The sequence below is a fragment of the Oreochromis aureus genome, linkage group 14 (assembly GCF_013358895.1).
Source record: "Oreochromis aureus strain Israel breed Guangdong linkage group 14, ZZ_aureus, whole genome shotgun sequence".
Lineage (NCBI taxonomy): Eukaryota > Metazoa > Chordata > Actinopteri > Cichliformes > Cichlidae > Oreochromis > Oreochromis aureus.
In genome coordinates, this window is record NC_052955.1 from 20,919,654 (window position 1) to 20,932,719 (window position 13,066).

At 40.3% G+C, this 13,066-nt stretch overlaps 1 protein-coding gene across 2 annotated transcripts in view; it reads left to right on the forward strand.

Annotated features, from left to right (window-relative positions):
* The window catches only part of sept4b (septin 4b), a 49,790-nt gene extending 45,766 nt beyond the window's left edge, over positions 1–4,024 (forward strand). For both annotated transcript variants that reach the window (XM_031733138.2, XM_039622858.1), the window contains one exon: positions 2,371–4,024. In XM_031733138.2, the coding sequence (XP_031588998.1) occupies positions 2,371–2,439 (69 nt within the window). In that variant the 3' untranslated portion in view covers positions 2,440–4,024. The remainder of the gene's footprint in view (positions 1–2,370) is intronic.
* The last annotated feature ends 9,042 nt before the right edge of the window (positions 4,025–13,066 follow it).

Genomic DNA, 13,066 nt, shown 5'->3' on the forward strand with positions numbered 1-13,066 from the left:
ACAATTTTGATCACCACGAGCACTCAGACCCTCAGCCCAGCCCAGAGAGGCACTCAGATCACAAAGGCGATGAAGCTCTCTGAGTATCTTTAGCTCATAGATGATGTGTTTACCCAAAAACATTTTTTTTAAGTGCAGTCAGATCACGTTTTGTGAAACTCACAAGAAAACCGTCTCATAAACAGGAACTGGTTTAATTATAGAGTAAACCTGTAGCCTTTTGGAGCTTTAAACTGTGACTAGGAAAAGAGATTGCCACTTACACTCACTGAAAGCACCAGGATGTTTATAACCACGCCATCATCCTGAGTTTCAGGATTGACCTTCTCAGGATTAAAGAAAGAAAAGCTGAATGTAACATGTGTTCCTGCACCTGAGTTCATAACATCTGTGCATGGCAGGTCAGAGAAGGTGGGAAGGATAATGATGGGAAAGTGTTAAGACTGACAGAAAAAACCTGGTGTTAGTGGGTATTTAAAGGGCTACATACTGTGCAATACTGTGATGCTTAGTGGAAGTAAAGTAGCATAAAAAGTAGGGAAATTTGTGTTTGGTTGATTACTTTTTTTGTTGTAACAATGCTAATAGGCAATAAATCTTGTATTCTTATATCTTATGCATTTGTCAGTCACGCAGCAGAGTTGAGCCCATGCAAAACTTGAGGAATCTTCCCTGCCAATGCCAAACAACTTATTCAGATATTGACTCTTGTTTGGTGTAATTTAATAAATTAGATTATTTAAGTCTGAAGAAACAAGGCATACTGGTAATTTAATAGTTTAATACAACCCCAACGACCTGGCACCTCCTCCTCATGCTAGTCTCCAGTTTGGTCACAAACTGCTCTGGGATGGCATCCTGTTCTTCAATCAGCATTTGTCCCAAATCAGCCAGTGTTATGTTGGTCATTATGTCCCAAGCTGATCCCGCAAACCTGCCACTTACAGGTTTTTGGGATCAGGGGTGAGGTCAGGACGGCAGGCGGGCCATTTCATCCTCTCCACTCCCAAAATCTGGAGGTAGTCTCTGATAAACCCTTCTCTGTGGGGGTGGGGAGATTGTCATCTTAGAGGATAGAGTTCAGTCCCAGACTGTAGAGAGATGGCCATTGGCTGCAGAATCTCATCTCGAAATCTCTCTGCATCGACATTGCCTGCAATGATGACAAACCTTGTTTTTCCTGTGAGGGAGATGCCAACCCTCGCAAATGCTGTTACCCTCTCAGTGCAACAATCTGGACATAACGGTCCTCCACATGTTTAGGTCCCACCGCACATGTTGCAGACACTGGTGCAAAGGGGCCTGATGGTGAAGGGCAGTCATGGTGTCAGAAGCTCAAAACAAGAGTCAGTAGCAGAATTAATCATCTCGGTGGCAGAGAATCTTTTTAATGCACATAACCCACATGCTTAAATCTGCTGCTCAACCCACAGATGTATTTTCATTACAAATGTGGCACCATTTAACAGGGAATAAACAGGCATTCCCTCAGTGTAAGATTTATTACCAAGCAGCATCGTTGCAACACAGAAATAATCAACCAAACACAAATTTCCTTACCTTTTTTTTTTTGCAAAGTTTAGTTATAAATATAACAGTTGTGAAAAGAAACCTTCCTTATAGATTCCTTTTTATTTTGGGTTTGTTGTTGCCCTGTTAATGACTGTTTTGAGTCTCAGGAATAGACGGCTATATATGGTTTTAATGTGTCCTGCAATCATAATGAGTTGAATAAGCTATGTCAATACCAGCCCCTTCCCTCTGCAATACCAGACCGTGCGAAATCTATTTATTTCATTAAATAAAGAGTCTTATTTTTTCCCTCATTTGTTTATTTTACATTTTCTGTCTGATCAACATGAAGCAATGCAGTAACACCATATTAGCTCAATATACATCTTTGCCCACGGGTGTTATAGTCAACCCACACACAGTAGCAGCTGGACAAACATCTCCAGGTGAACAGGAGCTGTATAATACCTGTGTTACCTGCTTATTTCCAACAAATCTGATGGGGGGGGGCGGGGGAAACTCACTCAACATGATTAGGTGACTGAGTAGCTGACTGATATTAGTGATTTTAATATCCTAAAGTGCTGCTTCTGTGATAACAGATACTCTCTAGTCCAGAGTGAAGCAGCAGATGGAGGGAGCCCTTGTTTCCCTGCTGCCATTCAGCACATGTCACGTGGTTTGGGGAGAACAGGCCCATCTCCCAGGCGTTTATTGATTTGTTGCGTGTGCAGCCGTGCGTAAATGAATAGCTTCTATGAAATCCCGCTTAGACTTCACACTGCTATGAAAGTGGATGCGTCGCATTCAAACGTATCACACTAACACCCGTCTCCTCTCTCTGCTCTCTTCTCCCAGCTGCGGCGGATGCAGGAGATGCTGCAGAGGATCCAGGATCATATGATCACTCAGAAGGATGGCTATTGAGAAACAAGAACCCAGTCACACTGTGTACATGTGTTGCTCTCACTGGGATTTAATAAAAAAAGAAAAACTCCCCACTCCACCCCAAACAAACCTTTATTCCACTCTTGGATATTGACATCCCAAGCCACCTCTCAGCCTCATCAGCAGCATGTTATACGTGGATCAAGGACCCGGCGAGGAGGTGGTAAGACGTTTGCAGCTTAGCGACTCCCTTTATCCTCTCCAGAATCTCTGACATTTACGGCAGCACCGCTGAGAAACACCCAACTCTCCCTGTCTGCTGTTTAAAACAGCTCTCGTGATGTTCGCTTGAATGAATGAAAGGTTGGGGGTTAATTCACATATCAGAGCTTTTTATTTAGCCACATGATCACAGGGTTGTTTTTACAAGTTTACATCAAAGCTTACACTTTTCTGGGTGTTTTTTCTGGTTTATTTTTTAAAAATCTTTACAGGTCAACAGGCACACACACACACATACACACACACATATACATATATATATACTGTAATAATATAATTTTCTATATTACACCTTTTTTTCCTACTGTTTTTGTTTTTTACATGCTGTATTTAATGTTACACTGCTCGACTATGTGGATGATGGAGGTTCCTGTTGGTTAATTTGGTTTAAGGGTTGTTTAGATTTTTGTTCATTTGGTTTGATCAGTGTCTGCATGTTCACAATTATAGTTGTCACATCTGATGCCTGACGTCACAGAGTTGGCCAGTGTTAACTCACAAGCAAACTCACTGATCGTCATTGTCAACATTCGAGATGCGATGTATCTTTAAACCTGGCAGAGAAGTCTTTAAAAACCATGTGGAGAATTCCCAAAAGTGGCAAAGTCACAAAAGGTTGTTGAAAAACACAAGACCCTAGATTTGCATGAGATGAGCGTCAAAGGGCAGGGTTGCATTAAAGGCCATGCAGTGGTTTTTATTTTTGCATGAGTTTTGTGAAGATTACTCAGATTGCAGATCTGTTTGATGATCATAAAGTGACCAGCTGTTGGGGTTGATAATAGAGGCTTTTTTTTTATATTTTATATATACATATATATATATAGGTTTGTTATAATTTTGTTCTCACTTAAAGGGAGCTCCTATGTTGGATGAGTACTAACCTTTACATTTATCTTACAACCAATGATAAATTTAATAATCCCAATATTTTTTTTTTTTGGATTGGTCTTTAAAAGTGTGAATTTTTTTACTTTTGCAACACCATTACAACCCATGAGTAATGATCAAAAACAATGAATGAACATGAGTCTCTTGACATTTTTTTTAATGGTGCAGAGCTTTTTTTTTTTTTTTTTTTTTTTTTGTTAATTAGATTAGATGACTCTACTCTGACTTGTGTGACCTTTGTTTAAAAAATATATATATATGAAAAATACATTCCTCGAGTTTCTATCGCAGAGTCAGGTAACACTTTTTGTTTTTGAATTCATGTTAAATTTGCCTTCGTTATTTTGCATTTTTTGATTATATTTATGTAATAAATTTATAAATGGAAGAGGATGGAGAGGGCAATGTGTACAAATTCTAATATTGTAATAAAATATGACTATAATTTCAAGTTGAATAAGACAATGGGTTTTTTATGGTTGCAAATGGAAGTGGGATTAAAGGGTTGTTTGTGTCATCTAAAATGGGTGGATTGATAGTGATTTTCTGATATAAGTTTAGGAAGTAATATATATTATTATATATTATTACACAGTGTTATATTAAATCAGAGGAAGCTTGTTTTACCACTGGGGGGGAATAAATAACAAATTGTCAGGAAGAGCTAAAGCAAAATTTCAGGTTATCTTAAAAATTTTAATTAATAACTTGAAAGGAATGTTGAGATGTAACTCAAAATTTTACGTTCCATAAAAATTTTGGGTTATTAGCTTTACATTTTAAAAAAATTAAAACTTTTGAGTTACTTCTCTCATTTTTACGAAAAAGGATTAAGGCCACTAGGGGAGGGAGGAGGGTTTCTTTTCCAAAATTCTGAGAAAACAGAATTCTTACAGAATTCGGACTTTTCTCCGAATTCTGGAAAATAAATAAAAAAGATGTGCCCCTAATCCTCTTCCCTACATTTTTTTTTTTTTTTTAAATTTAATCAGAAGTAATGGGAAATTTCTAGATGTGTGCACAAATTCTGAGATGCATAACTTTAAATGTTCAACTTATAGTTTCAAAAATATGTATTACTTCTGACTAAATCCGAAATTTCGTGATACTTAACTCGAAATTTCGACTTCCAAATCTCAAAATCTTACTTGAATTTTCAGTCAAATCCTCCCCTCAAGGGTAGCTAATTAAGGTATCAAGTTCTCTGCTACTTTAAATGATATAAGCTTTTAAATGCTTAGATAAATGAAGACTTTTCCAAAATTACTAGCCGTTTCCGCAGTGTTTAATTTTAATTGGGAGGTTTAAAGTAAAATAATTGGACTTTGATAACATTGGCAGCAACTTGACAACCGTTTGAAAACTGCTAGCTAACTTTGACGCCATTTTGCAGCTGTGAGGGTCAGAAGACAGCCCCAAGAGCATCGGTGAGTCCGTTCATTACAGTGTTTTAAGTTACTTAGTTGTTTGTTTGTTTTATAAAACTTAGGAAATAAAGCAAAGGTAATGCTACGAAGTTCTGTGTACATATATATATATATATATATATATATATATATATATACAGTTAAGCCCATAATTATTCATACCCCTGCCAAATTTTGACTTAAAGTTACTTTTGTTCAACAAGCTAGTTCTTTTTGAGCAGAAATGACACAGGTGTCTCCCCAAAGATAATAAGACGATGTACAAGAGGCATCATTGTGGAAAAAAAATATTTCTCAGATTTTATTTATATTTTAGCAAAAGTATCATGTCCAGAATTATTCATACCCTTCTCAATAATCAATAGAAAAGCCTTTATTGGCTATTACAGCAATCAAACGCTTCCTATAATTGCAGACCAGCTTTTGCATGTCTCCACAGGCATTTTTGCCCATTCATCTTTAGCAATGAGCTCCAAATCTTTCAGGTTGGAGGGTCTTCTTGCCATCACCCTGATCTTTAGCTCCTCCACAGATTCTCAATTGGATTCAAATCAGGACTCTGGCTAGGCCACTGCAAAACGTTAATGTTGTTGTCTGCTAACCATTTCTTCACCACGTTTGCTGTATGTTTTGGGTCATTGTTGTGCTAAAATGTCCACTGGTTCCCAAGGCCAAGTTTTTCTGCAGACTGCCTGATGTTGTTGTTGAGAATCTTCATGTATTGCTCTTTTTCATGGTGCTGTTTACTGTGATTAGGTTCCCTGGTCCATTGGCTAAAAACACCCCAAAGCATTAGGTTCCCACCACCATGTTTGACAGTGGGGATGGTGTTCTTTGGGTTGAAGGCTTCTCCATTTTTATGCCAAATGAAGGCAACATCATTGTGACCAAATAATTCAATTTTTGTTTCATCTGACCATAACACTGAAGACCAGAAACCTTCTTCTTTGTCCAGATGAGCATTTGCAAAGGCCAAATGAGCTTTTGCATGCCTTAGAAGTGCCTGGAGAAGTGGCGTTTTCCTTGGTCTGCATCCGTGGAACCCAACAGTGTCCGTTGGACTGTCTGCCTTGAGACATTGCCACCAGCAGAGCCCAGATTCACCAGAATGGCCTTGGTGGTGATCCTTGGATTCTTTTTCACCTCTCTCACACTATTCTCCTGGCCAGCACAGGTTTCACTTTTGGCTTCCGACCACGTCCTCTGAGATTTTCCACTGTGCGGAACATCTTGTATTTTTAATAATACTTTGCACTGTAGCCACTGGAACTTGAAAACATTTGGATATGGCCTTGTAGCCCATTCCTCACTTGTGAGCAGCCACAATGCACAGCTGCAGGTCCTCACTGAGTTCCTTTGTCTTAGCCATGAATGTCCACAGACCACCTGCAGAGAGCTGCTGTTTTTCACCTGTTGAGTTGATTAAAACAGCTATTTCCAATTAATCAGGGTAATTAGGATGCTTTAGAACAGCTTTGACTATTTGGAATGGTATGGAACTTTGGATTTTCCCAGAGACTGTGACAGTTTGTAAAGGGTATGAATAATTCTGGACATGATACTTTTTGCTCAAATGTAAATAAAAGCTGAGAAATATTTTTTCCACAATGATGCGTCTTGTACATCATCTTATTATCTTTTGTGAGACGCCTGTGTCATTTCCAGTCAAAAAATAACTTGCTAGTTGAATAAAAGTAACTTTAAGTCAAAATTTGCCAGGGTATGAATAATTATGGGCTTAACTGTATATATATAGCGCACACACATATATATATATATATATATATATATATATATATATATATATATATATATATATATATATATATATATATATATATATATATATATATATATATATATATATATATATATATATATATATATATATATATATATATATATATATATATATATATATATATAGATATATATATATATAGATATATATATATATATATATATATATATATATATATATATATATATATATATATATATATATATATATATAGATATATATATATATATATATATATCTATATATATATATATATATATATATATATATATATATATATATATATATATATATATATATATATATCTCCATAGGTCCCTCATCCTATTCATGTAACCCCTTCCGCCAGGGGTTCACAGAACCAGCAAAGGTGTACTCTCAGTGGCAAGGGAACAATAACAGAACAGCACCACCAAGGCTGGAGACGGCGCAATACTGGAAGAGCATATGGGAGAAGGATGCAACCCATAACGGCAATGCTCAGTGGCTAGTGGATCTGAGGGCAGACCATAGCGACCTCCTGAACAGGGTCCAGTAACCATCACAGTGGCAGATATCCAAGAAAGGGTCTCCAGTATGAAGAGTTGGACAGCGCCAGGGCCCGACATGGTTCACGCCTACTGGCTGAAGAAGCTGACTGCACTCCACGGCGTCTGGCAGCACAAATGAACCAGCTGCTAGTTAACGAGAGACACCCGGAATGGCTAACCGAAGGTCGGACGGTCCTGATCCCCAAGGACCCCAAGAAGGACCGGTCCCATCCAACTACCGACCAATAACCTGCCTCAGTACTACATGGAAGCTCCTGTCAGGCATCATATCGGCTAAGATGAACAGGCACATGGGTCAATACATGAGCGGGGCACAGAAAGGGATTGGCAAGAATACCAGAGGCGCAAAACACCAGCTACTGGTAGACAGAACGGTCAGCCGAGACTGCAAGACCAGACTGACCAACCTGTGCACTGCCTGGATTGATTACAAGAAGGCCTATGACTCAATGCCCCACAGCTGGATACTGGAATGCCTAGAATTGTACAAGATCAACAGGACCCTAAGAGCCTTCATCAGGAACTCAATGGGGATGTGGCGTACAACACTAGAGGCCAACTCCAAGCCCATAGCACAAGTCACCATCAAGTGCGGGATCTACCAAGGAGATGCTCTGTCCCCACTGCTGTTCTGCATAGGCCTGAACCCCTCAGTGAGATCATTAACAAGACTGGCTACGGATACCGACTACGAAACGGAGCGGTTGTCAGCCACCTCCTGTACATGGATGACATCAAGCTGTATGCCAAGAGTGAACGAGACATCGATTCACTGATACACACTACCAGGATATACAGCAATGACATTGGAATGTCATTCGGACTGGAGAAGTGTAGTCGGATGGTAACAAAAAGAGGGAAGGTAGTCAGAACTGAGGGGATTGAACTACCAGAAGGCAACATTGCAGACATAGAGGACAGTTACAAGTACCTGGGGATCCCGCAGCGAATGGGAACCATGAAGAGGCCGCTAGGAAAGCTGCAACCACCAAGTACCTGCAGCGGGTCAGGCAAGTCCTGAGGAGTCAGCTGAACGGTAAGAACAAGATCCGGGCCATCAACACCCACGCCTGCCCGTGATCAGGTACCCTGCTGGGGTAATAGGCTGGCCAAAGGAGGAGATAGAAGCCACTGACATAAAGACAAGAAAGCTCCTTACCATGCATGGAGGGTTTCACCCCAAGTCCAGCACCCTGAGGCTGTACGCTAAGCGGAAGGAAGGGGCCGGGGACTGGTGAGTGTCAGCACCACAGTCCAGGATGAGACAAGAAACATCCACGAATACATCACGAAGACGGCCCCAACTGACAGCGTGCTCAGTGAATACCTCAGGCAGCAGAAACCCAAGAAAGAGGAGGAAGGCGAGGAACCATCATGGAAGGACAGGCCCCTGCACGGTATGTACCACCGGCAGATAGAGGAGGTGGCTGATATCCAGAAATCCTACCAGTGGCTGGACAAAGCTGGACTGAAAGACAGCACAGAGGCACTAATCATGGCAGCACAAGAACAAGCTCTGAGTACAAGATCCATAGAGGCTGGGGTCTACCACACCAGGCAAGACCCCAGGTGCAGGCTGTGTAAAGATGCCCCAGAGACAATCCAGCACATAACAGCAGGGTGCAAGATGCTAGCAGGCAAGGCATACATGGAACGCCATAACCAAGTGGCCGGCATAGTGTACAGGAACATCTGCGCCGAGTATAACCTGGAAGTCCCGAGGTCAAAATGGGAGATGCCCCAAGGGTGATGGAGAATGACCGAGCTAAGATCCTGTGGGACTTCCAGATGCAGACGGACAAAATGGTGGTGGCTAACCAACCGGACATAGTGGTGGTAGACAAACAGAAGAAGACGGCTGTAGTGATCGATGTAGCGGTTCGAATGACAGCAATATCAGGAAGAAGGAACACGAGAAGCTGGAGAAATACCAAGGGCTCAGAGAAGAGCTCGAGAGGATGTGGAGGGTGAAGGTAACGGTGGTCCCGTGGTAATCGGAGCACTAGGTGCGGTGACTCCCAAGCTAGGCGAGTGGCTCCAGCAGATCCCGGAACAACATCGGAGATCTCTGTCCAGAAGAGCGCAGTCCTGGGAACAGCTAAGATACTGCAAGCAGGACCCTCAAGCTCCCAGGCCTCTGGTAGAGGACCCGAGCTTGAAGGATAAACCGCCCGCAGGGGCGTGCTGGGTGTTTTTTTTTTTTATATATATATATGTATAATATATATGTAATACTCAGGTATGCTTTAAACGATGCTCAGTTGTTACTGTGGGGCCCAGAGTGGACCAAGAAAATTACTCTGACCATTACACCAGCATAAGGCACCAATTCAAGGCAGGAAGATATCATGCTTCCATGCCGTTTATGACATTTCCGTCTGGCTGTTGCAGTGGAGATCAAGACTCAGGTCAGGTGACATTTTTCCAATCTTTTATCATCTAATTATGGCCAGTGTGCAAATTATTATATGGCTGGCAAGAGTGGCACCCAGTGTGGTCTTGTGCTGTTGTAAGCCATCTGCTTCTAGGGTCAGCGTGTTGGGCATTTGGAGTTGCTCTTCTGCATACCCCAGTTGTTACAACCAAGGTATGCAGTTACTGTTGCAGTGTGGCCTTTCTTTTCTAACCTCTAGCATTAACAACACACACAGAGAATTCACTGGATATTTTCTTTCTGTAAACTGTAGACATGGGTGTGTGGGGAAAATCCCAGTAGATCAGCTTTTTCTGAAATACTCAGAGCAGCCTGTCTGGCACCAACAACTGTGTCAAGTGTCAAGCAAGTGTAATTTTTAGTAGTTGCATTGTCTGTCTTTGGCAAGCTCTTTCATTGTTAAGGTTTTTGTGTCAACCTCCACTTGTAGAAATGTTAATTTGAAGGTATCAGAAAATAGTTTTGAAACATTAAAATTATTTTACTTTTAAGTGGACTAAACAGATAACTTTAATCATAGGTATAACTTGTATGTCTAGTTGCTATGATGACTAAATATTAAACAGGTTTTTAATTACAACCAACCTGGCTTTAGCGGGAATTGTACCATAACATCCTGACTAGACTAGCCTTGTTATCTACAGTTATCCTGGAATGATGAAACTACTACAGAAGGCTTGTATAAAAGGACTACTCAGATGTCCAAACCACCTCATCTGACTCAGCTCCTCTTGAATGCTTATGTTCAGCTTTTATTTTAGAGGCTTTGAAAAGGTGTTAAAAATGTAGCTAGCGTGTGCTACTAAGTGGCATCACATTATACAGAGGTAACTTGATCTCTTTGTCCACGTTATATCTGCAGTTTATCTACTACTGTTTTCAGTATTAGCCTAACCTGATATTTCTGGAGTAAAAATACCAGAGCAGTGTCTCTAATCTGATCGTCTTTGGTGTTTCAAACCACTGCATGAACAAAACAACACTTAAAGAAGTCGCCAGGCACCTCTTAATGCTAAATAACTAATAATAATTAGAAAGAATTTCTGCATTCAAATATCAGTATAACTTTCCACTTTATTTCTCTGAGTCAATGTGGCTCAGGAGGCAAAGTTGCTCCAGCTGGAAAGTTGGCGGCTCGGTCCTTGGCTCATCCAGTCTGGCATGTCAACATGCCAAAGTCCTGATGACCTCAGCGTATCCATCACTGAGAGTGAGCGCTGGATAAAGCAGTGTTTAATGTTTGACTGCGCTCTGAATGTAAAACCATCTTTGTGTTTCTCTACACTTTGTTTAAAGAAGCCACTTCAGACCTTTGTAAACATAATACAATTTATTAAGTATCTTTTTTATAAATTTTAATTTTTACATATTTTCCCAAGCTTTTACCTTAATACAGATAGATCTAAATGCAGCCCAACATTTACAGGCTATATACAATGTAAACTTTCTCCATAGGGAAAACACAGGTATATTTTTGCTTCTTCAAGCATCTGTATCTGGTAACGTTTATGCATTTTGTTTTTCTGCAAAACGATTTCAAAATGCCATTTATCCCAGATGTTTGTGTGAAATCTAAGAGATGGCAGGGAAACAACGTATTGCATCAGAGCAAAATACAAAAACATGTAAGGGGTGAATAATTTAAACAAGTGGCCAAATGTGACTGAATGTAGTGATCGCCCCTTCACATACAGCACTGTACATGGTCCCAGAAAATAAGCTATTTGATAAAATTAACAAACGAGGGGTGATGATACAAGCGACAGTAAATCTTAAAATACAAAATCAGGTTTCTAATGTTACACTTTACATACACTTTAATAAAGTAACTGCATTTCTAAAAAGGGCTCGACTCCTGTTTCAACACCCCAAATGTTTTCACAGATCAGTACATTCAGATTAAATTCAGAGAGCACAGTGTGTTAAACTGCAGGTTGGCTGCTCATTGAGACTACTTTTTAAATGTTCACAGTGCCAGCTTTGGAAAGAGGGTGCCTCGAATAAACACATTAAAGTCATCTGTTGTTGTCGCTTTCTACAGATACTTTCCCCCAGTTTTATGGATGACAGAATTTTAAATGTGTCAGAAATCCTACACACTCCTATAGTAACGTAATGAAGTTCATAAGCTCATCGGGGAGCACTGCCATAGGTCCTTGCTTTCATAGTGATCACTACATTAGTACAGTCATGGCATGCATTAATGGCATGCAAACACACACCCTACTACCATATGCACTACAAGACAGCATAGACACACTTCACTATATTTTTTGGACCTTTCTGTATTCAGATTCACATCCTTTACCTCATGGTATTTAAGTCTCACAGCGCATATAAACTCGCCTCTGCCGGGGTTGGGGGTCATATAGATGTAGATACAAATCCTACTCTGCAAAAAGAAAAATATTTAAAATACATTAGCAGCTGTGACACAAACTGTTTTATCCTAAAACACTAACTTGTATTTGTGCTCAGTGTACAATCACCAGTATGTTTGAAGGACAGATACTAGAAATAAGTAACAATTTGATTGTCCTTTAAACACTAAAAACTAAATCCAGCCATCCATCCACCCAATCTTCTGCTTATCTGGACACAGGCAGCAGTTTAAGCAGAGCTATCCAGACCTCACTCCTCTAGTGTGGGAGACACCAAGGCTTTCCCAAGCAAGCTGGGAGATATTATGTCCTGGATTTGCCCTCGGGTGCCTTCTTGGTTGTGCATGCCTGAAACCGTTCACCTTAGAGCCATCCTACTCAGATGCCAAACCACCTCATCTGACTCAGCTCCTCTTGAATGATGAGTTCCTCATCTTGTCTAGGCTAAGCAAGACAGCCTAGAAAGAAGCCCATTCATGCCACCTGTATCAGTGATCTCATACTTTTTTTTTTTAGCTGCTAACCACAGTTTGTGGGTAGAACAGTGGATCAACCAGTAAATGAATAGCTTTGCCTTAGCGCTCAGCTGTCTCTTTGCCACAGCAGACCACTGTTTGGTGCAGTGCCTGGACCAGTCAGTCTGTCACTTGTGAACAAGACCCTGAGATACTTAAACTCATTCACTTGAGGCAGAAATGAGAAATCCACCCTTTTCTGATTGAGCACTTGAGCCTAAAAATTCGAGGTGCTGATTGTCATCTTGGCTGCAATCCGTCAACAGAACATTACTCGCTAAAGGCAGAGACAAGCTCGTGAGACACCCTGCACCCTGGCTAGGCCTAAAACTGACAAAGCTGTGTGTATGTATATATATATATATATATATATATATATATATA